General features: G+C 59.0%; 1 protein-coding gene across 4 annotated transcripts in view; it reads right to left on the bottom strand.

Annotated features, from left to right (window-relative positions):
• CHD5 (chromodomain helicase DNA binding protein 5) overlaps positions 1-26,037 on the bottom strand; it is a 79,142-nt gene extending 53,105 nt beyond the window's left edge. For all 4 annotated transcript variants that reach the window (XM_054441787.2, XM_054441808.2, XM_054441784.1 and 1 more), the window contains exons 1-5: positions 25,829-26,037; positions 13,892-14,019; positions 5,398-5,577; positions 1,389-1,507; positions 530-768 (exon numbers count right to left, since the gene is read on the bottom strand). In XM_054441787.2, the coding sequence (XP_054297762.1) occupies positions 530-768; positions 1,389-1,507; positions 5,398-5,577; positions 13,892-14,019; positions 25,829-25,907 (745 nt within the window). In that variant the 5' untranslated portion in view covers positions 25,908-26,037. The remainder of the gene's footprint in view (positions 1-529; positions 769-1,388; positions 1,508-5,397; positions 5,578-13,891; positions 14,020-25,828) is intronic.
• Between the last annotated feature and the right edge of the window lie 1,616 nt (positions 26,038-27,653).

Below are 27,653 nucleotides of genomic sequence, written 5' to 3'. Positions count from 1 at the left end.
CCTGGCCGTGCCCAGTCCCTCCAACTCCTGCCTGCTTCCCGGATCCTAAAGCTGGCCGAGGGCCTGGAGAACAACCCTGCACACAGTGGGTATGCAGACAAGAAGGAGAGACAGGCTCAACTGTGGCCTCCTCCTCCTCCCCAGGAACGGCACAGACTCAAACCCAAGAGCCTGCCAACTCCCAGAAACCCGGGCTGGAGCGGCTCCACTCTGCGTACCTCTGGTCCCACCCTCCCTCCAGGCCCACATCGGGGGCACCTCCTGGCTGGCCAGGCTCAAATCTCCCAAACCTCTGCCCACATCATCGCCTCTGCTTCTCCACCAACCCCAAAAAGGGAGTCAGGCACAAAAGAGGCGACGATGCTGCCTCACTGCCGAGAAAGGACCGGGCAATCCAAGGTCACACAGGCACAGAGCCCTTGATTAGGAGCACCCTAGCTGCCCCTCCCTGCCCCGTGGCTTCTCCTATAGGGTCTGAGAGGGACCTCTTCCCCAGCGGGACTAGGTGCCCACCCAACCCCAGCCTTACCTTTGCCCTCCTTGGTCTTGGCTTTGCGGATAGGCACAGACTGGGGCACCTGCGGGGGGCTGATGGCTAGCGGAGGGGAGATGGTGACAGTCTCTACAGCCGCAGCCACCGCCGCCGCCGCTGCTGCCGCGGAGCTGCCCTTGAAGGGGTTGTTGGCGCTGAACTCCCGCCACTTGGCGCCCAGGACGGTCATCATTTTGGACATGGGGATCTTCGGGTTCTTCTTGGCAATGAGTGGCCTGTAGGGGGAGAGGCAGGAGGGTGAGGGCAGGGCCAGCTGAGATGAGAGACCCACCCAACCCCCGTCAGGGCCCAACCCTCTGCCACGCGTGCGATCTATGGCAGCAGCCCCAGGTTCCTGATTAGAGAAACTAGGCGGGAAACCCACTGACCACAGCCCACCCCCAAAACACCCCAGCTTCCTGTCCACACCCACAGCCCACCCCCAAAACACCCCAACCTCCTGTCCACACAGTTGGTGATTTTCTCATTGGGTTTTCAGGCCCTGCAAGACTTGTGGGGCCACAGGGGGGCTACAGTGGGTCTCGGGGTCTCCGTCCCACCTCTACAAGAGCTTAGAGGCCATGGTGGTGAAAGACCCCCCAGGGAAGACTGGAACCACCTTTCCCAAGGGGAAGAGACTCGAGGGCTGAGGGGCAGGGCCCACAAGGGAAGGCCTGGCGGTCTGTTAACATGAAGGGGTCCTGCCCCCTCCCTCCAGCTCCCCCAGGTTGCTGAGTCGGTCTGACAGAGCCCACCCCTACCCCAGGTGCCTGGGCTTCATTCCTCTGCCTCCCTCCCGACTGGGTACCACCGGAGGATGTGCGGGCCTCGAGAACAGCCCTGGTGCCCCGCCCACCTGAGGAACTGGCTGAAGGCCTTGTAGTTGGTCAGCGTGTGGTAGTCCTCCTCTGAGAACAGGTAGTCCACGTCATCCAGGCCCCACTCGGCCATGAGCTGCCCCGAGGACTTGGGCTCCTACAGAGACCCAGGCCAGAGGTAAAGTTGTTGAGGGGCCTTCTGACCTGCACCCCCATCCCCAGGGTCTCTGCCTAGGAGGCTTTGGCACAGGGGAAAGATGAGGGGTTGTGTCTGCAACGTAACCAGACCATTCTCACCCACCCTAGGAAACATTCAAGCCCCGCAGCCCCGCAGCCCCGCAGCCCTGCAGCCCCCAATCTGTGCCACTTCTCAGATGCCAGCCCATGGGGAGTGCAGGCCAAGTGTTCGACATCAGGGTTTGGGGAGAGGCCATGTTTGTGCCCAGAACCTCCAGAAAGGGAAATCAGCCAGGTATGGGAAAGGAGACCGGATGCCTGAGACCAGGCCCCCATCCTGAGATAGGGCTGCCCGACCAGCCTCGGGACACCAGGACAGGATAACAGAACTTGCCCTCTGGGGGGACTGCATTCTGGGGATTTGGAGAGCAGGACAGCACAGTGGCCTGAAGACGGGAAGATGTCCCTGATGAGGGTACAGGGCTCCAGGGCTGCCTAAGCCACTTTAGAAAGACATGAGGCCTCCAGGCCGGGGGTGGTGGCTCACGCCCGTAATCCCAACACTTTGGGAGGCCAAGGCAGACAGATCATTTGAGGTCAGGAGCTAGAGACCAGCCTGGCCAACATGCTGAAACCCTGTCTCTACTAAAATACAAAAATTAGTTGGGTGTGTTGGTGTGTGCCTGTAATCCCAGCTATTTGGGAGCCTGAGGCAGGAGAATCACTTGAACTCGGGAGGCGGAGGTTGCAGTGAGCCGAGATGGTGCCACTGCACTCCCAGCCTGGGTGGCAGAGCAAGATTCTGTCTCAAAAAAGAAAAAGACATGAGGCCTCCCCAGGGTGCCAGGTATAGCCACGTCAGCCCTTGTGAAGGACAGGCCACTGCCAGTTTCCACTTAAAGGAAAGTGCACTCTGCTGGGGCAGGGGCATGGGACAATGGGCCAGCTGGGTGCACAGCCCTGAGAGGATCCAATTACTGCTGAGGCCTGGGGTGGGGGGACATCCCGGGGGCACAGTGAGTTCTCAAGAGAGCTAGCCCAGGGGTCAGGTGACCAGATGACCAGGCCCAGGCTGGCGGGGCTCAGAAAGGGAGGTGCTGGCTGTGGGCATGGGCTGGTTCTGATCCTGGCTCTGCCACATACCAGTGGTGAGAGGTGGATAAGTTACTTAACTTTCCTGCCTCAGTTTCCCCATCTGTAAAATGGAGATAATGGCACACTGCCTTGCAGAACAGAACAACAGTGCAGGTTCTTGGAACAGAGTGTGTCAAAATGTGTTAGCAATTGTTAGCACCCAACCCACCCTTCTTCCTCCTTCCCTGACACCCCACTTCTTCCCAGCTGCCCTGAGCTGCCCCCACCCAACCTGATACATTAAGCCAATCAGTACACACCACTCCTAGGCCAAAGTCTGGTCAGGCCAGTCATGTCTTAAGCCAGTCCAATCAGGGGGAATGCTGGTCTCCTGCCTGCATACCTGGACACGGGAGGCCTGCTCTCCCTCCTGCTGGAGGAGCCAAGAAGCCCCGAGCTGCTGTTGCCCTCATTCTCAGCCACAAGAGTGCTCAGCCACGAGGGTGCCTGGCCTGAGCCCAACACTGCCACAGCAGAGGCAGAGTGAATGATGCAAAGAAACAGCCTCTGATAACACCACTGGGTCCCACAACCCCGAGGCCCCTTGCCTCTTAGTTCTCAGGGCCCTGATCCCACACGTCCCTCTACTGCCTAGGCCCCGGAGCTGGGCTTCTGCTCCTGCAACAGAAGGCTGCCCTGAGCGTCTCCCAGCACTGAGAACCAGTCTGCCCGTCCAGGCTGCGGGAGGCCTCCAGGGCCCATTCTTGCCTCCTGTTCTGTGACAGCTCAGAGAATTCCTCACAGGGGGCTCCCTCTGTGGCTGACCTGCCCCCGTGGACACACACAGCTGTTCCTGATGGCACACGGACCCCTTGACCCCCACCCAGGACAGCAGAGCAGCAGGTGAGCGAGGGGATTGACACTGTTACGGAGGGACCCTGAATCACTCCCTTAAGTGAAGCTTTCAGAACCGTCAGCCCCACAGCGATGATCAGTCTCCGGTGACTCACAACACTCCACTGACTCATAAAATCACCCCAGGTGTCAGGACACCATCAGGAAGAATCGCTCCTCCTCCAGCACCTCCCAACTTCAGTTATTCACATTCATGATTTCTGCCTCACCCAACAGCAACTGTACTAATATTTACAGAGCGTTTATCTTTAAATCCGCGGCCAGCCCAAACTGAGCCTTGGTGTCTCATAAAAGAACAAAGGGAGCACAGTGTTCCTGAATGGCACTGTCACTTACCCACTGCCTGTCCACCAGCCTCACCCCTGGCCTCTCCACCTCCCCAAGGAGCCCCAGGGTGCAGCCTCTGAGACTCCGGAGCACCTCAGCATGACCATAAAGGCCTGGCTTCCTTCACATCATCTCCCATGTTCTGGGGACGCCGGGCCCAGGGGAGACCTGGCCCATCTCTGTAGCTGCTCTGCCCCACGTGCAGCATGAGACTCTGGGAATGCCTGCCTGGGCAGGATTTCAGGACACAAGTTCCCTTTCTACCATAAACAAAGCTGTCCAGCACTTCCTGCGGCAAAGACTCCATTTGTTGTTTTATTTTCCCGAATTGCTCCAAGCAAGAGGTTCCTGACACTAAACTTGAGCTCACACTATCTATCACTCTCCCCAGAAATAGCTGCTCACTCGTGCGGGCAAGCTGTTGGCAGAGCAGCCAGTACATCAGCAAGATGCTGCACGATCTCTGCCACTGAGCCCTAAATTTCATCCATCCTTACTGTGCATGCACACACGCACACACGAGAGCACACGCACTCACAGCCCCATCTGCAGGTCAGGTGAGAAAGAACACTCTGGCCCTCCGGACTCAGGCTCTCGGGTCAGAAGGCAGAGAACAGGCCAAGTGCAGTGGCTCACGCCTGTAATCCCAACAGTTTGGGAGGCCGAAGCGGACAGATCACCTGAGGCCAGGAGTTCAAGACCAACCTGGCCAACATGGCTAAACCCCATCTCTACTAAAAATACAAAAATTAGCTGGGTGTGGTGATGTGTGCCTGTAGTACCAGCTACTCAGAAGGCTAAGGCAGGAGCCACTGCACTCCAGCCTGGACAACAGAGCAAAACTCCTTCTAAAAAAAAAAAAAAAAAACAGTAGCTCACGCCTGTAATTCCAGCACTTTGGGAGGCCAAGGCAGGCGGATCCCGAGGTCAAGAGATGGAGGCCGGGCGCGGTGGCTCACACCTGTAATCCCAGCACTTTGGGAGGCCAAGGCGGGTGGATCACAAGGTCGAGAGATCGAGACCATCCTGGCCAACATGGTGAAACCCCGTCTCTATTAAAAGTATAAAAATTAGCTGGGCGTGGTGGCGGGCGCCTGTAGTCCCAGCTACTCGGGAGGCTGAGGCAGGAGAATCGCTTGAACCCGGGAGGTGGAGGTTGCAGTGAGCTGAGATCACACCATTGCACTCCAGCCTGGGTGACAGAGCGAGATGCCGTCTCAAAAAAAAAAAAAAAGAGATGGGGACCATCCTGGCCAACATGGTGAAATCCTGTCTCTGCTAAAAATACAAAAATTAGCCAGGCGTGGTGGCGCACACCTGTAGTCCCAGCTACTCGGGAGGCTGAGGCACGAGGATCCCTTGAATCCAGGAGGCAGAGGTTGCAGTGAGCCGAGGTCACGCCACTGCACTCCAGCCTGGCAACAGAGTGAGACTCCATCACACACACGCACACACACGCACGCACACACACACACAAAGAACATATAGGCAAGAGACTCAGCCCCCTTAAAGGGGGATGTTGCTCTGTCCCCCAAGCCAGGCCTCCACAGTTACCTTTAAGCATCCATCATCATTATCATCCTCATCCTCATCCTTCTTTTTTCGCTTGGCTTTTTTCTCCTTCTTGTCCTTGAGTTTCTTCTTCTTCTTTTTATTCGGGGAGTAGTCACTGCCTTCACTCTCCGACTTCTCTTCCAGATCCTCTTCATTCTCTGATAGCTCATCATTGCTCCCCTGGAAAAGAAGGGGGACAGTGAGGGCAACAGAGGCCCCAGGAACATCCAGAGTCCTGGGCGGCAGGACGGCCCTGAGAGCTACCTCCTAGGGGATCGGTCACTCCACTCATCATCAGAGGCCACTGCTCACAACTCAGCCCCAATGCCCAGCCAAAGGGGCAACCCCATCTTGTCCCCAGGGTCTACGCCAAGGAAGCAGTGGAGCCTGCAGGTGAGGCGAGGTGAGGCTCTCGTGAGAGCAGGCTTCTCCATCAGCAAGCTCAGCTCAGCCCACTCCAGCAGCCCTGCGGGTGAACTCAGGCTCCACTTCAGTCATCATCGGGCTTCTATGGACTTTGAAGGCTGAACTAGTTTTACATGATGGGGCATGGACCCAGGAGCTGGTGGTGGAGGATGTGGTCCCAGAGTCAAAAAGCAAAGTGCACAGGAAGAGCCCCAGCCAGGGAAGGGCCCCAGCCAGAGAAGAAGAGCCCCAGCCAGGGAAGGGCCCCAGCCAGAGAAGAAGAGCCCCAGCCAGGGAAGGGCCCCAGCCAGAGAAGAAGAGCCCCAGCCAGGGAAGGGCCCCAGCCAGAGAAGAAGAGCCCCAGCCAGGGAAGGGCCCCAGCCAGAGAAGAAGAGCCCCAGCCAGGGAAGGGCCCCAGCCAGAGAAGAAGAGCCCCAGCCAGGGAAGGGCCCCAGCCAGGGAAGGGCCGCTGCATCTCAGGCCCCAGCACCACAGCTCTCTGCTTAAGTTCACATCCCATGGAACTGCGTTCGTCAGGTGAAACCTGTAATTAATGCAGCATGCACATCACAGTTTTCTCCATGTGCGGACTCTGCAGACACTGCTATGGATGGCACAAGCCCACCTTCCCCCACTCCCACCCCATCCTGGCCGCTTCCTCTCCATACAAGACAAGGTAATTTAGGCAGCTCTTGAGCTTGGCTTCCTTGATTTAGTTTCCTGTCTGTACAGGCAGAAAATGGCCCATTTATATGGAGATAAGGGCGTTTACAACCAGAGCACCCCACCAGAGAGGTGCTGCCCCTCGGAGAAAGCGGTTTCCTTGTAGCCTTTAGAGACGCAAGTCGACTGGAGAAGCCCTCCACAGCCCCTTCCCAGGGAGGGGCCGGGCAGCACTGCCATGATCCCCCGCGCGTGCGAGGCTTGCCATGCACAGGACTGCCGTTAACTGTTTTCGGGGTGAGCAAGGAGAGGCATGGGATGAGATGAAGACAGAACCGGAGAGATAAAAAATGAGCTCAAGAAACAGCAGTGGCGGGGATGGAGGATGAACGAAAGAGGGAGGGAGGGAGGGAGGCAGGGAGAAGGAAAGGAAAGGGTGGCAGAAGGAAAGAGAATGAGGGGGCAGCAAAGGCGGGAGGCCTCCCTGGATAGTCTTGGGAGGCCCCCAACCCAACTCTGCCCTTTCAGGCCGCACTGTCAAGAGGGGATGACCTGCCTTTTCCCAGGAGAGTGGCTCCAAACAGGCACATCCAACAGTTAGTGGAGGGGGAGACGGTCACTGACAGGGGAGGTGGGGACCCCTCTGACATCCAGCTGGGAAGCACCCCTTCCAACAGGCTGCCTGCACTTCCCCCTCTCCTGGAAGCCCCACTCCCTCTCCCCTGCCCACCAGCCTCCCTGCTCCCAAACCTCTTAGCCCATTAAGCCTCCAGAGTCAGCGGCGCTGCCAGCTGCCAGGCAGCAGGGCCTCTGTGCTCTTTGCTTTTCTGGAACCCGGGTGTTTCCGGGAATACTGACGCAGCCACTGGCTGGGAGCCTGCTCTCAAGGCTGGAGGAGATGCTGGGCCCTGGAGCCGAGGCTCCCAGGCTCGGCCTCGGTCCTTTGGGGAGGTGGAGATCAGACGGTGATGTCCACGTCCCCTTGAGGGTGTCAGAGTTTGGCCAGTTTCAAGAGACCGCCCTTCAGGAGATCTGAGAGACACGCTCTCCCCGAGCCCTCACCCCAGCAAAGGTAAGGAAAGAGAGGCTGCCATGAACTTCAGCACCACGGACAGAGGCTGGGGCTGGACGGAGGAAGGGGCCCTGGGTGGCCTTCAGCCGCCAGAGAACAAACCCCACAAACCTACCGAGGATGAAGTCGAGGGACCCACGGTTAATCCTACATGGCCTGCCAGTGAGTCCCGGGCTCCCCAGGGAGGCTCTGCCCCTTGCAAGCCTGAGACTTGGCCAAGTCACTGTGGCGAGCTAAACCTCAGCTTCATCGTCTGTGAACTGGGAATGCCAGAAAGGACAGAACCGGGGAGAGTGTAAGAAAATGCCTTGAGGCTGGGTGCAGTGGCTCATGCTTGAAATCCCAGCACTTTGGGAGGCCGAGGCGGGCGGATCACCTAAGGTTGGGAGTTCAAGACTAGCCTGACCAACATGGAGAAATGCCTTCTCTACTAAAAAATAATACAAAATTAGCTGGGCATGGTGGCACATGCCTGTAATCCCAGCTACTCAGGAGGCTGAGGCAGGAGAATCGCTTGAACCTGGGAGGCGGAGGTTGCAGTGAGCCGAGATCACACCATTGCACTCCAGCCTGGGTAATAAGAGCGAAACTCCGTCTCAAAAAAAAAAAAAAAAACAAAAGAAAGAAAATGCCTTGAACATCTGTGACATGGGAGAAACCTAAGCACAGAGAAGCAGGGCTCTGAGCCGGGGTGGAGGAGAGGGGACGGGACGTGCACCCAGGTCTCCAGGGCTGGGCCGCCTTGCTGTGTCCTGGGCAGGGGACTCGGCCAAGCCACAGCAGGCTGCAGTCAGAATGACCCTTTCCCCCTGACACCACCACGACCACGTGTAGACACCAGAGGCCGCTGCGATTCTGATGATGCCCAGAAAATGCCCAAACAACCCATGATGACCCCAGCTCTGCTTGGAAGCCAAAGATACAGCCAGGACGACAAGCTGGAGGGGACACACCAACCTCATCTCCACATTTCTGCTCTCGGGATTGGGCTCCAGCTAACTGCACAGAGGCTGCCAGCAGCTGGGGGGAGACGCAGTACAGAGGGAGCAGGACCTGGACAAGAAGGGGCTGCTGTGGCAACATCTACGGGGAGTCAACCCAGCATCTGATGGATGGCAAGCAGGCCCCTCGGCGACCTGCAGGGGAGACCAGGAGTGGCAGCCCAGGGAGAGCCAGAGGGAGGGAGGGATAGGGAGGGGAAGGCACCTCCAGCAGCCTCCACTGTCTGGCAGGAGCAGCAGCGCATGCCAGCTTGGGAGAGTAGGGCTGGCAGAAGGCCGTGAGCCTGGCACTGACAGGGCTCGCCCAGTGTCCGCTCAGGGTTAAGTGGGAGAGCAGGAGGGCACAGACCCTCGGCACGGAATGGGCTCAGGTGACGTTGGGCATGTCTGTTGCCCATCTGTGGCCCCTGCCCTGCTGTCACCCACTGGGGCTCATGCAAGCCAGCAAAGCCCTCATTTCTTGGAAGCAGGTGCACTTCTCTCCCTCCTCCATCCACCTGCACTGGGGAAAGCCCAGTCGAAGAGAAGGGTCTGACTCCCAAGTCCCCACCTGCCTCCCCTGCCCTGAGCCTCTGCCCTGCCTCCACCACATGGAGCCCGCACAGCTGGGCCTCCCACCTGCACCAGATCTCACCTGAACCCTCCTCCCCTACCAGGGGCTGGCCGAGGGTGGGGGTGCAGGGCAGAACCCTGCATCCAGCTGTTTTGACATTCTAGAACTAGGCCTCCTTTTTGTGGTGTTTTTCCAAAATCTCTCCTTGCAGAGAAAGCTGCAAATAGTTCTGAAAACACCTAGCAGAGCAGTGGCCCATGAGCAGGACCTGGAGGGACGGAGCATCATCCAGTGGCAAGAAGGAAAAAAACGATCAAGAACCAGAGGTAGATTCGCAGTTCAGTATCTCAGAACATACTGAGAGGCTCGTAGACCAAGCCACGTGCAAGGGAGGAGACAGAGACACAGACCAATCAGTCCCTAACTAAGCCCCCGAACCAACCCAGCCCTAAGGTTTGAGGGCCATCAAATCACACTGCACGCATGAAGATACAGATGACAGTTGGCCTTCGACCTTGGCACTGACCTTTCGGCTGCAGCAGCCTTAGGTGTGACTACAGGGGACGCCCTACCAGCTAGCAGTAGAATCTTAGTGGATGTGGAGTCCCCACATGAACTCCACCTGCAAAGCTGCCTTGAATGTTATGCCCAGCCTATGTGTGCCAGGAGGCAGGGGCAGGCAGGAGGGGTCTCTGCTCTGAGCCCCCCACCCTGCTAAGGGCACAGCATGCGGTCGTGGCCCTGGGGATCCCAATGGACAGTCCCGCCGCCCTTCCTCCTTCCCAGCTCCGCAGATGTTTCTTGGCAGAGGCCTCCCACCTCCATCTCCCTTCCCTCTAGGCCCGATGCTCCGCACACGCACCGCATCTCCTGAAAAAGGAGACATTTAAACTCAAAAGGAAGGGTGCAGAGAGTGGGTCATTCTCCATTTGGGGTCCTTCAAGATTGAGAGGGAAAAGGGAAGAATGAAATAGGAGCCTTCCCATTCACGAGTGTTATAAACAGTTATAATTTAGCACTGAATAATTGGTTGCTATGGTAACCGCTGCAGTACAGGTTGAAATCATTTCTCCCTCCTGCGCTCGCTAGGGTCTGACAGGGAGCTTCATCTACATATGCCTAGGTTCCGGCTGCAGCCCGGTTATTTTATGTAAATCAGAATCCATGACTTGCTGCCGGCCTCCCCTCACCAACAAACTGCTGCTTGCGGCCCACCTGCCCTGGCCCCTTCACCCCGTCATCTTGAAGCCACCTGGTTGGAGGCAGAGAGGGGCAGAGGGGTGAAATCCCCTTGTCTTTATCCTGGGGCCTCGAGTCTGCCAGGCAGGTGGGCAAGGGGGCACCCGGCAGCTGGGCCACGGTGTGCTCCAGACCCCCTAAGATCTGACAGCTGGCCCGAGCCAGGCTCTGAATGCAGGGGAGGGGCAACTCTGGAGGCCTCTTGTCCATCCCAGCCCCCTTCCCCTTCCAAGAACCAGAACTGCATCTCAGTAGAGAGAAGGAGAGAGGGTGAGGAAGGGGTGGAGCGAATGAGAGGGAGGGAAATGAGGGTAGAGGGGGAAAAGAGAAAAGACGGCAAAGGAGAGAGAGGAGATGCTGAGAGGTTACCAAGGTGGACACCAAGCACAGGCCAGAGGGAATGACCAAGTCTGAGACCCAGAGAGAGACAGACAGACAAGAGCCAGAGATAAGGACCTCGACAAAAACAAAAACATACTGTCAGAGAAAGAAGCGGGAGGAAAGACCTGGGCCAGTTGGAAAAGGGAAGGCTCAGCGTGATCATGGCCCTGGGAATGAGAGAGTCAGAGAACCAGCCCTCCCAGGTCTCAAAGACCCCCTGGCCCCCAGCCCCCAGGCCCCGCCACCGTTCAGGCGCTGCCCACCTCCCAAGCCTCCTTCCTAGCCAGGGCTGGTGCTGTACCCTAAGCCCAGGAGACAGGAGGGGAGCCAGCCCAACCTGGGAGGGATGGGGGCTCCCACAGGGCTCCCACAGGCCTCTGCTGCACCCCACTGGGTCCTTCTTCTGCATTTGGGAGTCATGCCCACCCAGCCCAGTGGCCTGAGACCCAGGACCAGGTGACACTGCCCCTCTTGGCCTAGACTCCCACCCAGCTTCTAACTCAGAGGAGGTGGGAAGGCGGTGCACAGGTAGGAGTCCCTGCCATGGACCACGAGGCCTCGGGGTCCTAAAATCCACATCACCCTGAGCCCATGGAGCCCAGGTTTGAGGAGTGAGGGCGGGGACGGCAGCAGATCAAGACTTTACAGCCTCCACCAGACAGTCTCGGTGCCTTCATCCCAGGGCCTTGCAGCCCCAGAGCCATCTATCCCCTGCCCAGCACAAAGACCGACCTCTGGGGCCAGGGGACAGCGGCCACGGCAGCAGAAGAGGAGGGCGGGGCTTCAGCAGGGAATTCAGGGAGCCCCTCGCAAAGGAGCTGGCTCACAGCCTCTCCTTCCCTGGGGCAGCCTCCAGGCACACACTCCCCGCTTCCCCTGTCCTATCTTCACTTCCCCATCAAATAGCAGGGACAGGGAGCTTCACCCTCTTTGAGACCCTGGGGAAGATGCAAGAGCCTCAGAGTGCAGGCCTGGGAGTCTCTGGGGCATGATGGGCCAGGCAGGAGCCTCCACACCCAGCTCCACAGACCCGGGTGCCCCCTTCACCTCACAAATCCTCCCCATGCAGCCCCCATGCTGGCCCAGTGGTAAGGGGGGGTTCCTGGGAAGGGACACACACACATCCATCCCCGACACTGTGCCAGACGGGGCACAGAGCTGAGGGGCAACAGAGAAGGCAAGCAGAATTGGGCAGAGGGGCTAGGGTCTCTCCAGGGGAAGACAGGGTGGTACACACACAGTCACATGCACACACATGTGTGCACAGAGGGCCAGAAGGGCCTGGATTGGCTGCAAAGCAGGTGGGGGTGGGGGCAGGGGCTCGGAGTGGCAGCAGTGGGGGTGCTGCACAGGCTCTGGACCAGGGGGCCGTGGGGCACAGTCAGAGCACACTCAGGAAGCTCTCCCAGGAGAGCCCAGGGCTGCAGAGGCCCCACAAGGCAGGGGCCGGGAGAGAAGGGCCAGTAGGAGGTGGGTGAGAGGTGCTGACTGCCGCCCCCAGCAAAGAGCACAGGGGCGGGACACACCCGGGGAAACTCTGGCCAGAGAGTTGGGGCTAACACCTCCCAGCCCCATCCTTTCCCCAGCAGTCCCTGAACTCCGTGGGGACCAAGGACACAGTCCAGGGAGGGCTCTGCCCTCCCAACGTCCCCAGGCTGACACCCAGACCAGAAGAGGAACCACAGGCTGCAGGTAGAGTTCAGAGCCCCCCAAAATGCCTCCAAGTACCCGAACAAGCCAGGGAGGTGGAAATGGGGCGCAGACCCGAGGCCCAGAGGCGAAGGCAGGGACCCTCCCCCCCGCCACCACCATCTCTCCCTCCCCAGGGCTGCCAGGGGAGCTGCCAGGCTGTCATGTCACATCAGTCCCTCCTCTGCTCGAAGCCTTCCAGTGATCTCACCTTGTTCATGGGACAACAGGCCCATGGTGCACCCCCCGCAACAGGCCCTCCCGAAACCCTCACAGCAGGGAGCGTCTCCAGCCTGGGACAAGCTCCCCAAACCCACCCCTAAGCTCTTCTGGCAGCCACCTCCCCACCTCACTCTGCAGGGAGGCCTAGATCCGGGCCCAGCGCTGCCAAGGGTACCCCCTTAGCATTAGCACCTCACCCCACCACCACTGCACCTCACCAGCTACCTCCCTGGGCCTCTCACTTGCAAGGTGGGGCCAGGCCAGTCCCCTCTAGGCAGGGGGAAAGAAAGGTGGAGAGCTGGCCTCAGGTCCCCCCAGGGCAGGTGGGAGGAGAGAAACACGCCTGGCAGGGGCGGCTGGTGGAGCTGACAGCCCTGGATTCAGATCTCAGCACCGCCACTGTGTCACTGTGTGACCTCAGGCCAGGGCACCTCTGAGCCCCCCGCTCTCATCTGTGAAGTGAGGTGCCTGCCTTTGCTCTCAACATAGGGTGGCTTGGAGGATCAGAGGAGACGCCCAGAAGGAAGCAGACAGCATATAGTGAGGAAATGGCAGACCTCAGTGTCCTAGACCAAGTAGGAAGGACTTTAAGCTGCAAACCCAGTTTCCCCATCTGCCAACCAGCGATCATCTTTCCCATGCCACCAATTTCCAGGGCTGATCATGAGGATCAAGTGAGCCCGCGTGAAGCACAGAGAAGCACGCTCAGAATGTCCCAGCAGCGTGGGAAGACAAGGGACATGTTCACACCGTCACACCCTGCCAACCGGAGGCAGCGGAGCATGCGGCAGCCTCACCCATCCAGAACCAGCCGAGAACCAGGGACAAAGTGATGGGAATGCAGAGGTCACCTGCAGGTGACTGTCCCTAAACGGGGCCTTGCTTCTCTTCTCCGACTCACTTCACTTTCATCAGGTTTTAGTTGAGAGGGACGGAGTCAGCTACGGAGCAGGGAGTGGGGCAGGGAGGTAGGGAGGCACCGTGGCGACGGAATCCAGCCCTGTCCCCCGCACAGGATAGGACAACGGGAGGAAGGAAAAATGACACTCCAACATCCTGCTCTGGAAACAGGACAGCTCACCAACGTCTTAAAAAGGCTTCCGTGCACAACGCTTCATACGAGAAACTGATTATGGTGTTTTTCATCAAACAGCTCTCGGAAACCCTCAAACTCCAAGGTCCAGGGACCCCAGCCCTCCTCTGCGGCTGGGCAGACGCAGCCACAACCCCAGCAGCCCCCAGCTCACCGGCGCAGGTGCTGCCCCTCACCTCTTTCTTCTTCCGCTTCCCTTTACACTTGTTTTCCTTGAGCTTCTTGGGTTTCTTCTTCTTAGGAAGGCTCACGGGCTCCACAGGGAAAAAATCATCGAAGGCTTCAAGACCACCATCTTCTTCTTCTGGAAAAATCAGAAGGTGGCAGCAGTTACCCCTGAGCTTCCTCCAGGAGAGCCCTGGAGACGCAGAGCCAGCCCTGGGGAAGCTGGGACCCCCGGACACCCATCTGTGCCAGGTCACAGCCACCCTGCCCTCCCCAAACCCGGTGAAGTGGGAGAACACAGGACAGGAGCCCCAGCTCTAGGGACTGTGTGACATCACCTCACCTCCCGGCCTTTCCTTCCCTCCTCTGTAAATGGGACAATAACCACCTGCCCCTGATAAGACAGTGTTCAGAAAACTGAACCTCCATGAACAACAAACAGAACTGCCTTGTTGCCATCACTGCCCGAGAAACAGAGCGTCTCTACCAGGAAAGAGTCGGGCCGATAGAGCAGAGTACAGACCTCAGTGAGGCCCATCTCTCCCCTCCAGAGAGAGGACCACGGTGTGGCCAGGAGGTGGCTCGAGAATGCTGGACCTGCCAGGCACAATGGCTCACGCCTGTAATCCCAACACTTTGGGAGGCTGAGACGAGCAGATAACCAGAGGCCAGGAGTCTGAGACCAGCCTGGCCAACATGATGAAACCCCGTCTCTACTAAAAATACAAAAATTAGCTGGGCGTGGTGGTGGGCGCCTGTAATTCCAACTATTCGGGAGGCTGAGGCTGGAGAATCGCTCAAACCCAGGAGGTGGAGGTTGTAGTGAGCTGGGATCGCACAACTGCCCTCCAGCCTGGGCAACAGAGTGAGACTCCGTCAAAAAAAAAAAAAGAGAGAGAGAATTGTGGACCACAGGGACACTCGGGTCCCATACCTGAGGACCCCAGGGGTTTGCAGGACAAACTCAACAAGGAAGATGCCAGGATACCCCATGGGTTTGACAGGATGCCACCTTAATGGAGAATCCAAGATCATATCGTATCTCCTCCTGGATCCTGCACCTGTGCACACACAGGCACACAGGTCCACACTCCCCCACCTCCAACACACTCACAACAGGAAGCCAAGCACATTCCAGCTGGGCACTAGAAAGCTGTGACAGTCCACAGAGAGATGCCGTGCCCAGCACATGTGGGTGTTCAGGAGCTGCCCTCACCTGCACTGACTCCAAAGGCCGAGGGGGCCCTGGCCAGGCAGGCTCGGGAAGGGAGTATGTTTGACGACACTGGCCACAGTCCCAGGTCTGCCTCCCTCAACCTCCAACCCAGAGGAAGGGCTGCCACGTGTCCTGGGGGGTGTGACGTGAGACCCCCTGCTGTGGTGGCAGTGGCCTGGGGTCTGACGCTCATCTGGGAAATCAGGATAGAGAAAAGGTAGCCTAGCCTGGAGTTCCAGGCACCAGACATGAGCCGTGTAGGGGCTGTGGGGAGGGTCTTCTTGCCAGGCACAGCAGCAAGAATCAAACCATCCAAAGTAGAGACACTTCTGCCCGTGGGGGCAAAGGAGGCTTCCAGAAGGGAAGAACCTCCAAGAGTCCTCTAGAAGGGCCCACGAGAGAGCCGGCCCTTCATGCCAGCCTGCGGCCCCAGCGCTCCAGCCAGCTTGTCCTACTCGCTCTCCACCATCCCCTGTGCACTCAGGAGCACTCAGGGGAAGCCGAGGGGCAAAGAGAGGCCCCCCAGCCTCAGATCCTCTGCCATGGACACCCCAGGCCTGACCCTCTGTGACAGTGGAGACACAACAGGGAGTGTCACTCAGAGTCTGAGGGTTGCCTCCAGTGAGACCCCGAGAGGACAAGAGGTCCTGGGGCCACCAGGAGGCTTTCACCCAGGAAGCGGGCAGAGTGTCCCTGCTGGATCAAGTTGAGACAGAGAGCCCCTTCCCCCGAGGAAGTTTTTGATCATAACCACCTACAGCTGGCAGTGGTGGAGCCAGGTTTGAACCCCCAGGAAGTCTGGTGACCCTGGTGACCCCTGGGTCAACAAAAGGGCTTCGAGGCGACCCCCAGTGTGGCCCACAGGCTCAGACACACTCGCCACATGCAGACACACAGATATGCATGTGCACCCAACACTCACTTGTCACCCTCCACACAGGCCCCCACCGCCTGGCCTGGGACCCCCAGAGAGTCCTAAGCGGGGAAAGGGGGACGGGAGGGCTCCTATCCTGGGTCTCTGGGGCTCCCATTGCCCACACTATGGGTGCAGCTTTAGCCCCACTGTCCCCACTCCTCAGGGGCACTGGTGGCTCTGGTGGCTGAGCGGACGCCCCTCCCACCCCTGCATCCCACAGGGCCAGTGTGCACTAGTGGAAGGTGTTTGCACCAGTGGAAGGTGGGGGCTGCATCACTGTCTTGGTGCCTCTTTGCACCAGGGCCTCCCTCAAGGGTGGCCAGGTGCTTGGGGCTCCCACACAGGGAGGGCACCCTGTGGAGGGCTAGGGCACACAGGGGAGCCAGCAGCAAGGGCCGCCCAAGGTGGGTTTACGTGGGTCAGGCCCCACGCAGCCAGGGGCAGGGGCTGGGCTGCTCCGGCTGACCCCGCCCCATTCCTCTGATCACTAGTGTGGGAAGGTGGGGATTTTTCAAACCAGCTGAAAACGTGCACGGGGACCCCCTCAGAGTCGTCCTGCAGAGCAGATGTCAGTGGGGCAGTGGCAGGGCTGGCAGGGAGCTGTCTGTGGTGGGGCAGCCGATGGGATGCCAGTCCACAACTGCCCGCTCCACCACCCGGCCTCCGCCTCCCCCGCCACCGCAGGAGACCGCCTGGGCAGAGCCACCCCCACACCCTGGCGGTGCCCAGCACTGCTTATGTAACGGGCTCTGGCTGATGCAATCTCGAGGGGGGGCCTCTCCCTCCTGCTTCCTCCCAGCTGTCCCCTTCCAGCAGGGTGGTCCCAGACTTAGGAAACCCAGCCCAGCACATGGTCACTGACTGGTCGCCTGACCAACAGAACGGATGACGGTATGCACAGGTGGCTGCCAGAAGTTCTGGAAGGAAGTCTGGGATCTGCCCATGGGCAAGAGGAGGACAAAATGGGACCCCAGATCTGGCCCTAACCCACGCCCAGAACAGGCCTTCGAGGACAAGGTCCCAGACCCTCTGCCCATGGACAGACCCCAGCTCCGTTCCCAGAAGACCTCACAGCCCAAGGCCTCTGCCTGGTGCAACCTGCCTCTAAGAAGGCTCTGGAGCTGGCACACGGGGATGGGGACTCAGCCCTGCCTATCTCTGTCTCTGATGGGCCCTTCCTCTCCCCAAATGGCTTCTGGTAGGTGGCCCTGAGGTCACCACACGCCTGATTCTCTGTGACACTGCCCGGCCCCCCCCCGACCCCACACACTCCCGTCTTCAGCCAAGCCCCAGCCCCTTCCCGCCCTTGGACACTCTCTGCTCCCACAGCAGGCCCTGAACTTTCTAAAACCAGATCTGGGGGTCACCATCCAAGCAACTGCACGGTCAGCCTTTCCCCAAGCCCAGCCTGTGCCCTTGAGCCCACCAGTCCCTCCTCCCTGTGGCTCCATCTGGTGGGGACAGAGCAGAGGCCCAGAAGGTTCCAAGATGCAGAGCATGCAGCCAGTGTTAAGGTGGCATCCTGGCCGTCCCGGGTGAGGGGCTCCAGGGAGCAGCAACCTCACCTCAGAACTCCTTGTCCTGCCAGCTCCTGGCCCCTCGTGGCTGCCCCACCACCCTTCTGGCCCACCTGGCAGTGCCCTCATGCACCAGCCCTACCCCTCCAGGGCCTGAGGCTCCATGGATCTAAGCCTGCTCTAATTAAGACCCATTACCGTGTGATCACCCACCTCCTGGGGGTGGAGGCAGGGTGGGGCTCAAGTTGACCAGAGGAAGGAGAGGCACCTTCTGCTGCTTCCTGCAGAGCTCCCTCAGCCCCTCTCTAGCTCCCAGTATGCGCCAGCTCAGCCCTGTGGGACCCCCAGGCTGGCCTAGGCTGAGCCACTGCAGGCTGCGGCCAGACCGATGAGGTGGGCCCTTCTCAGGGTAGTGCATTGCAATAGCGGCAGTCGTGATAACTGCATACCACCTGCCAGGCTCGTGCCAGGCCCAAAGTACCTAGGACTGATTAATTTGTATCAGTTCAACACAGCAACTCAGAGAGGGGTACTATTCTTTCTGGTTTCGGGCTTTATTTATTTATTTATTTATTTATTTATTTTAGAGACAAGAGTCGCTGGCTGGAGTGCAGTGTTATGATCACGGCTCACTGCAGGCCTCAACCTCCTGGCCTCGAGTGACCTCCCACCTCAGCCTCCTGAGCAGCTGGGACAACACGCACAACCCCCACGCCTGGCTCAGAGATGGGTTCTATTCTTATCCCCATCCGCAGATTGGGAAACTGAGGCTCAGAGGACCGCATTATTTACCTACATCTCAGTCCTACAGCTGGCAGTGGTGGAGCCAGGTTTGAACACAGGCAGTGGGCGCCCACCCCCTTGCGAAGTCTCTCCCCCAGCACCCTCCCAGAATCCAGCATTGAAACAGCCCACGCTGTGTAAACCGGCTCGGTGTATGCCCTGGGGACACTGAGGTGACTCAGGCTGGTCTGTGGTCTGGAAGGTCACAGGTCCCTCAAGGGGGTCAAGGCTGGTTCACCACACTAGTCCCCCTGCACACAGCCCCACAGCTCTGCCAGGCCCAGGCTCCAGCCCCCCACTCCTCTGGGGAGGGGCAGCAGCAGAGCAAGGACGCAGCCGCCAGGGCACTTGGCAAACACAAGGTGATCAAAACAAGGGGAAGGCACGTGACTGTGGAGCGAAAGTTAGGTCATCTGATTCTGGGTGGTCGAAGGATTTGCAGGGGGCCAAGCCAGGAGCTGGGATGAGAACACCATCACCAGGTTGCAAAGGCCAGCAAACCTGCCAAGGACAGGGACCCCACTCAACGTCCACCACTCTCTCCAGGACCTGGGGAGAGGGGCTATTTCTTTTTTTTTGAGATGGAGTCTTGCTCTGTTGCCCAGGCTGGAGTGCAGTGGCGCGATCTTGGCTCACTGCAAGCTCCGCCTCCCAGGTTCACGCCATTCTCCTGCCTCAGCCTCCCGAGTAGCTGGGACTACAGGTGCCCGCCACCACGACCGGCTAATTTTTTGTATTTTTAGTAGAGGTGGGGTTTCACCGTGTTAGCCAGGATGGTCTCGATCTCCTGACCTCGTGATCCGCCCACCTTGGCCTCCCAAAGTGCTGGGATTACAGGCGTGAGCCACCGCGCCCGGCCGAGAGGGGCTATTTCTGTTCCCCACCCGGACTCCCCAACCAGCACCAAGCAGAGAACAAGGCCACCAGGGGGTCAGGAGGAGGGAGTAACAGGGGCAGCAGAGGCTTCATGCTACCCTTCCTGGGGGTGATACCAGCAAGTCCCCTCCCGACTGAGCCTCTCTGTTCATCTGTGAAATGGCCCTAATATGGCAGCCTTTCCCCCAGGGCTATGGGGAGAAGTAAAAACTGTGAATGCAAAGCACCCACACAATGCCTGCAGGGGCTCAGCAATGGCAGGCAGAGCCCAGCGAGACCCAGGAGGGTCAGGGCGGCAGTGGTGAAGCGCAGAGGGCAGCGGTCTCTAGTTTGGGCACTGCTGGGCCAGGGGTTCTCAGGGCCACCCTAGACGCTGGCCAAGAAGCAGTGCTCAGGCTGCCGTTAGTCCTCGAACCTCCCCCCATGAGACAGGGCTTATGCTGGTGAAGGGGGGCAGTACACCCGCCCAAGAGAGGATTCATAATTTATTTATGACATTTAACAAAACCCAGACATCACCTCATTGGTGTCACATCAAAAGAAAGCATCAGTCCTGAGTGGGGAGTGGAGGGAAGAGACGGGGATAGATGAGGCATTTACCGCAAGTGACTGGGGCCTGAGGGGAGTCACCCTGGGGGTGCAGGGAAGGCAGGGAGAGGCCCCAGAGCATGGGTGGGGAGGAGGAGGACAGAGTGGTGAGAGGGGAAGTCAACCTGGAGGGACAGGGAGGGACAAAAGAGAGAAAAACAGCCAGACAGAAAGGGAGAGGCAGGGGCATGACCTCAGGGGAGACGAAAACTGACAGACATGGGGACAGACGGAGAGAGAGACAGGGAAGGAGAGTGACATAAGGACAGAGCCACAGAGATAAGCAAAAGCCCAGAAAGTCAGACAACACGCATTGTGTTCAGTACCCAGCTCAGAGAAGATATTCCAGAAGTCTCTGATGGGTGGACGGATAATTGTATAGTGAATGGATGGATGGTGGATGGAGGGTGAATAGATTGATGGATGATGAATTGATGGATAGATGGTGGGTAGATGGATGGATGGATGGATGGATGGATGGTGGATGGATGGTGGATGGATGGATGGATGGATGGATGGATGGCAGATGTATGGACAGTGGATGGATGGTGGATGGGTGTGGATGGTGGATGGATGGTGGATGGATGGTGGATGGGTGGATGGATGAATGGATGGTGGATAGATAGTGAATAGATGAATGGATGATGAATTGATGGATAGATGGTGGGTGGAAGGATGGATGGTGGATGGATGGTGGATGGGTGGATGGATGAATGGATGGTGGATGGATGGTGAATAAGTGGATGGATGGTGAATTGATGGATGGATGATGAACTGATGGATAGATGGTGGGTGGGTGGATGGATGGATGGTGGATGGAAGATGGAGGATGGACGGATGGATAAATGGATGAATGGTGGATGAATGATGGATGGATGGATGAAAGATGAATGGATAGATGGATGGATAGATGGTGGGTGGGTGGATGGATGGTGGATGAAGGATGGATGGTGGGTGGGTGGGTGGATGGATGGTGGATGAAGGATGGATGGATGGATGGATGGATGGATGGATGGTGGATGGATGGATGGATGGATGGATGGATGAATGAATGGATAATGGATGGATGGTGGATGGATGGTAGGTGGATGGTGGATGATGGGTGGATGAATGAATGGTGGATGAATGGATGAGTGGATGGTGGATGGATGCATGGATGGATGGTGGATTGATGAATGGATGGATGATGGGTGGATGGATGGATGGATGGATGGATGGATGGATGGATGGATGGATGGTGGATGGATGGATGGTGGGTGGATGGTGGGTGGATGAATGAGTGGTGGATAAATGGATGAGTGGATGGTGGTTGGATGCATGGATGGATCGTGGATTGATGAATGGATGGATGGTGGATGGATGAATGAATGGATGGTGGGTAGACGAATGGATGGTGGATGAATGGATGAGTGGATGGTGGATGGATGCATGGATGGATGCTGGATTGATGAATGGATGGATAATGGGTGGATGGATGGATGGTGGATGGATGAATGAATGGATGGTGGGTAGACGATGGATGGTGGATGAATGGATGAGTGGATGGTGGATGGATGAATGGATGGATGGTGGGTGGATAGATGGATGAATGGTGGGTTCAGGAATGGATGGATGGTGGGTGGTGGGTGAATGGATGGAAGCATGAATGGTGGATGGGCAGATGGATGGATGGTGGATGGGTGGATGGTGGATGGACAGATGAATGAATGGTGGATGGATGGGTTGGTGGATGGATGAATGAATGGTGAGAAGCATGGACAGATAGTGCATGGATGAATAGTGGATAGCAAGAACAAGAATAAATGGATGGATGGATGGATGGATGGATGGACATACATATGGATACATAGGTGGATGGTGGTTACTTGGGTGGTTTTGTGGGTCAACGGGTAGATGTGGGAGAGCAGGTAGATACATGGATACATGGATGCATGGATGGATGGATGGATGGATGGTGGGAAGCATGGACGGATGGTGCATGGATGAATAGTGGGTAGGAAGAACGGATGGATGGATGGATATGGTATGGATATGGACTGATAGGCAGATGGTGAACGGTTACTTGGTTGGTTTTGTAGGTGGATGGGTAGATGTGGGTGGGTAGGTAGATGGATGGATGGATGATGGGTGAGCAACTGAATGAACTGATAAAATGATAGATGGATCCTATTACCTGATCAACTTGGAATGACAATGAATAACCCACTGGCCAAGCCACTGGGCAAAGTGTGCTGGTCATTTTGCCTCCCTCCTCCCAGAAAAGAATATTAAATACAATCAGGCTCCCTGGGACCCCCCTCCAAACCATGCCTCCACAGGGGTAGGGGTACAGGCTAAAAAGTCATGGCCTTTTGGGAATCATGACTGTCACTCTCTCCTGGCCCCTGGACCTGAGGAAGCAAGCCTAAGATATTTACACATCTAGGGCCAATTGTCACTGGGGCCAGAGTGGTAACGGTGCCTAGTCCAGACATTGCCCATTCTGGGCTCACTAGCTTCGTCTGTGATTGAGGAAAAGGTGGGCCAATGAGGCAGGGAATTTGCCAGCCCAGCAGTGGCCCTAAGAGGGCTGAGAGCCACATTTTCTGAACCCCTCTCCTGCTTCCCGCCAGCCCTACCTTGGGCTTCACGCCCTCCTCCTACCCAGACTCCCCCTCCCCTGAGCTTACTGGCTAAGGATGCAAGTATCAGAAGCATTTCCTTGGAGAAGGCAGGACAGCTGCCCCCCTTGGCTGGTGCTAACTACACCAGCCACAGTTTATTGAGCACCTATCATGTGCTGGGCACTGTGGCCTAATGTTCCACATGCACTGTCTCACTGTTCCTCATAATAACCCTCTATGAGGTAGCCAGTGCTATGTCCCCGTACTACAAGTGGGCACACCGAGGAGAGGGCTGCGTGGCTTGTCCAAGACCACTCAGCTAATGCTCAGAGCTAGAACCCAAGGCCTCATCCCACCAGCTCTTGACCCCTGGCTTCAACCAGCCACCCCAACTCCCAGGAGAATCTGGCACCTACTGGTCCCCCAACCAGAAGAGGCACCCACCCTGCCTTCCTCCTAGAAGCTGGCTCAGACACCTGCCTCAATGCCAGAGCTGGCCAAGGCAAACCTCCCCCTCCCCAGCACCACTGCATGGGAAACAATAATTCACTGCTGAGAGTGAGCAACTCCCAGGGGGAGGTCGGAGATGAGCAGAGTCAAAGAAAAAAGATCCGACAAGTCATGAGTTCAATAGCCATAGATTGAAAAATCATCATGACAGCTTCCAAAACACTAGCTCCTCCAGCCACAAACTTCCATCTTTTGGAATCAGCTGGCTCTGGTCTTTGGGGGTCACCGCCGCTGAGCTTGGACTCAGGGCTGCACAAGGGCTATGAGGAAGAGCTCAGGGTGAGTGGGGGGCCAGCAGTGCGACTTGACAGGAGGCCTGGCTAGGGCTGTCTTCACAGCCAGAAGCTGGGGTGACCTAGGGAGTCCCAGCCCTCAGACACTGAAACCACAACCATCTCTCAGGAACGCATGGTTTCAGGTGCTGGGTATGGCAGGTTATCGAGAGTTACACTCGAAGGGGAACCCACAGATCCAGGAGGAAACTGATGACAACGTTTCGAGTATGTGGGGTGTGGTGACAAAAGCATGTAGTCCCAGCTACTAGGGAGGTTGAGGCAGGAGGATCGCTTGAGCACAGGAGTTCAAATCCAGCCTGGGCAACATAGCAAGACCCCATCTCTTCCAAAGAAAGCATGACAATGTGTCTCAGAGTGACTGGAAGGCCCTTAGCAAGGGTGTCCCTCCCCATCATAACATTCGAGCTGGGACCTAAATGACCAGGAGGCAGCGGTAAGCAGAGGAAAGAGCAGGTCAGGCAGAGGTCACAGCCAGGGCCCCATGGCAGGATGGAGCGTGGAGGGTTCCAAAAGCAGCAAGGAGGCCAGTGTGGCTGCTGTGAACAAACGGGCACATGAGTGGACCCGGGACAAGGGTTTCAGAGGCAACTGGAGCCATGTGGGTCAGGGTCTGACTTGGGTTCACGAGGTAACCCCAACTGCTGTGCAGTAGGTGGTCATAAGTACTGGGTAGAAGGCCCTGGAGGGGACCGGCAGGAGGGGACAGAGGCTTGGACCCAGAACATGGAGAGAAGCCAGGAGCCTGGGAAGGCTCTGGAAGTGGAGCAGCTGGCCTTGCTGATGGATGGGGATAGAATCCCCAGGCCAGAGATGCCAGAGCAGGGCGTCTCTTCTGCAGGGCTCTGGGGGCACTCCTGGAGGCTCTGGGGCCAACCCACCCAGGGGGAGCATGCGTGGTGGGCAGGATGACCAGAGCCCCGCCTCTCTGGCCCAAGCAGTGAGTCGGGTGCCTACTAGACTGGGGGCACCTTCCCTGGCCTCTTCCCCTCCCCAACCTCTAAGTCCCCACATAGTCAGAGAGAGCCGGGGTGTAAGATGGGAAAGACAGCCAGGGGACTCCACCAGCGGGTCGGTGCAACCCCAGAAATGCCATCGAAGCCACAAAAGGGCCACACTCCAAACACCACAACAAACAACTTACTGAGGAAACCAGTAAACTGGCTCACTGGGGAGCCAGCCTCCTAGGTGGAAAATGGCCACTGATTTTTGTGCCTGTGCGGGGCCTCAGAGTTCCCCTCCGAAGAATGGGTCTAATTCCAAGGACCTAGAATATGACAGTCAACTATTGTCCAGGTAACCCCACCCCAAGAGAGGACTCCCCTATTCCCCGTCCCCAGCACGCTCGCTGCCAACTTGGCCTGTCTAACAGGCGAGGTGAGTGCCAGACTCCTGTAGGGGCCCAGTGACAGCATTAAAGCCACCAACTAACCAAGCAAGCAAACAGAAGGGGGCAGGGGGTGTGGCCACCTGGTGGGAATACCCTCCCCAGAAGACGCTGGCTGCTTCCTCCAACAGGAGTTGGAGGTGTCCATTTGTGGAGTCTTCTCACCCCTGGAAGTCAGAAGGGGCCAGATGCACGTTCCTGGGCCCGGGAGGGCCTCCAGCCTCCCACAAGTCTCTCCGAAGTCCAGAGAGGCCACAGACTTGGTGCAGAGAAGCCGAGAAGTAAGTCTCCCAGAAAGGAGGGAGGATGGCTGACAGGGTGGGGCCCTACCCAGCTGTGCCAGGAGGGAAAACGTCCCAAACAAATGTTGAGCAGTTAACTAAAGAACCGTCCTGCAAGGCAACCCCTGGCGCACAGCCCTGTGTATACTAAATTCTGCGAGACATAAAAGGAGAGAGATGGTAAGCGCAGGGGCGGTGGCCCTGGGGCGTCAGGCCAGTAGCCAAGGCAGGGTGGGCTGGGAACGGCCACCACCCTGAGCGATGGTGGGGCTGGAGACAGCGGCGGGCGCTAGGTCGCGCCAGAAGGACGCCGGCGGCCCGGGTAAAGTGCTTGGGAGCGGCGGTCACAGCGCACAGAGGCCAGGAAAGAGGAGCAGGGGTCCGAGCCTGTGCGCCCCAGAGCGGAGCCCTCCTGGGCCGGGAGGGAAGCCGCCCCATCCTGGGCGCTCGACGCGTCCCTAAGCAACGCCGGTCCTCGTCCCTCTCTGGGCCCCGCCCAACCCGCCCCGCGGCCGACATGGGCCAGGGGCCGGGTCCCGCCTGCCCGCAGCGAGGCCAGAGGCGCACGGCGGCGGGACGCGAGCGCGGGGTGCGCCGCTCCGGGAGCTAGCGCGATTCCCGCCCCCTTCAAGGGCACGCGGGCTGACCCTGACAGCGCCGCGCCCCCTCCCCGCCGGGGCCCCCAGCGCAGGCCCCCGCCCGCGGTCCTCTGGCCCGCCTGGCCCGCGTCGCCGCCCGGGGGGCCCGGATCACACCCCGCCCTTAGCCGCCCTCACGCCGCGCCCGGGCGCTCACCCAGCCTGCGCCCTTGGCCGCGCGGCGCCAGCAGGGCGGGAGCGCAGCCCCGCAGCCCGGGCGCCCCTCCTGCGCGGCGCCAGCCCGGCCGCGCCGCCCCCGCCGCCCGCGCTCCGGCCCTGGGCCCGGCCCGTCTCGGCGCCCCCGCCGCTCTGGCCCCGGGCGCACCCGCGCCCCGCTCACCTGACATCTCGTCCTCGTTCTCCATCTCCTCGGCGAACAGCCGCGGCAGCTCCTCCTCGGTGCCCAGTGGGCCCCGCATGCCCGGCGCGGGGAGGAGGGGAGGTGGGCGCCCCCCCCTCCCGCCGGGCGCGGTGCCAGCCTTAACCCGTGCGCTGCCGGACGGGCGCGCGCGGCGGGCGAGGCGGCCTCGGCGAGAAGATGGCGGCCGCCTGCCCCCCCACCCCCCCAAACCTCCACCCCCCCGTCTCGACCCCCCTTTCTCTCGGCCGCCTTAGCCTGCTCCCCGCAAAGCCCGGGCGCTCCGCCCACCGCGCCCCGCAGCCCGAGTCCCGCAGCCGGCCGAGGGTGGCGGCGGCAGCGCCGGAGGCACGGCGGCACGGCGGGGGGGCGGCACACATGCCCGGATTGTGACGTCCAGTCTGGTTGCTGTGGCAACCCCATCCCATCGTTCCGGCAGCGCGACTAGTTAACAGCAGAGAACAAGTTGGGGGACTAGTCCTGAGCCGCCGGGTGAGGGTGGGGACCGGGGGGCGCCCCGGCAGGGGGAGCCGTCGAGGCGTCCGCGCGCCCGCGGACCCGACGGCCGAGCGGGCAGCCGGGGCTTGGCGAGCCCGGGCGCAGGGGTAGGCGAGGAAACACCGCCCCCGCGCACCCTGGGCAGAGCCAGCCGCCGCCGCTCGCCTGCGAAGGCGCTGGGCCCCGAGCCCCCCAAGGGCGCGGAGGCGGGGTCTTCAGGGCAGCGCGCGGCCGGCTCCCCGACTCGGTTCACAGGCGCCAGGACCCACCCCGCACCCGGCTCCGGCCTCAGCACGTTCCTAACCCCCTCTCCAAAGAGGATTAGAAGAAAAATGTGTTCCACAGTTGGGGAAAAGACGCTCTGGAGACTGTGGGTCTGATTACTGCAGAAAAATCCGCGCAGGCGGGCTCCCCTCACCTGCTTTCCGGCTCCCACCGCCCACGTGCCCGCTTCCAAAAAGCCCCTCCAGGCTGGGTGCAGCTGAAACCCATGCAGACCCCTAAGGGTGGTGCGGATCTGCGATGTCTGTGCCCAAAACTCCCGCTCAGAAGCGACACCTGTCGCAGAGCAGGAAGGAGCCGCCGCCACCAGCCCTCGGTCGTTAAAGGTGAAGATGGAGGCCAAAGCCCTCGGGAGCAAGACTGGAATTTTAAATGAGCGCCTCCAGTCTCCGCGGCGGCAAGTCTTAAAGCTACCTTAAGAAAGCAAAAGTTTCAGGGGCTGGCCGACCGCCAGCTCTCTAACCCCAGAAGGCCCGTGAAGGGAGGGCCCCCTCTCACTGCCTCGCAGGGGCACTGAGGGAACCCACCTGAGACACGCAGGATCGGCAGCAGTTTCCCTTCTTCCCGTTCAATTTTATTGCCAGCAAACCCCAAACAAAAGACCCTCTACATTCATCCCTGGGCAAGGAGAGGTCGGTCCAGCCTTCTGGAACCAAAGACTGGGGTGTTGGGAACCCCTCCAACGCCCAGATCCGCTTTAACTACGCTGTAGATAGAGACGCCGGGTCAGCCCAGTGCTGGCCGCCTGCAAGGGGAAAGGAACCCTCTTCAGGGAAGCAGGCCAGGAAACCAAAGTGCCTTCCCTCCCAAGGCCGTGTTTCCCCACAGAGCAGCTAGCCAGGGGGAGCCCCAGATCACCGAGGCATGAACCAAACCTGCCTCTTCCTCATTCTTTCCAGACCCAACTGCCTCCATGAATGGTGACCAACAGGGAGGAAAGCCCTAAGCTGACATGCCCACCCCTCAGTTACCAGCCCCCCAACACCTCTCTAATCCCTTTCAAAGGTCCCCTGCCCTTCAGTAGAAA

The sequence above is a fragment of the Pongo pygmaeus genome, chromosome 1, assembly GCF_028885625.2.
Source record: "Pongo pygmaeus isolate AG05252 chromosome 1, NHGRI_mPonPyg2-v2.0_pri, whole genome shotgun sequence".
In the NCBI taxonomy this organism is placed as follows: domain Eukaryota; kingdom Metazoa; phylum Chordata; class Mammalia; order Primates; family Hominidae; genus Pongo; species Pongo pygmaeus.
Note: the sequence above shows the minus strand (reverse complement) of the source record. Positions and strands in the feature narration are given on the sequence as shown.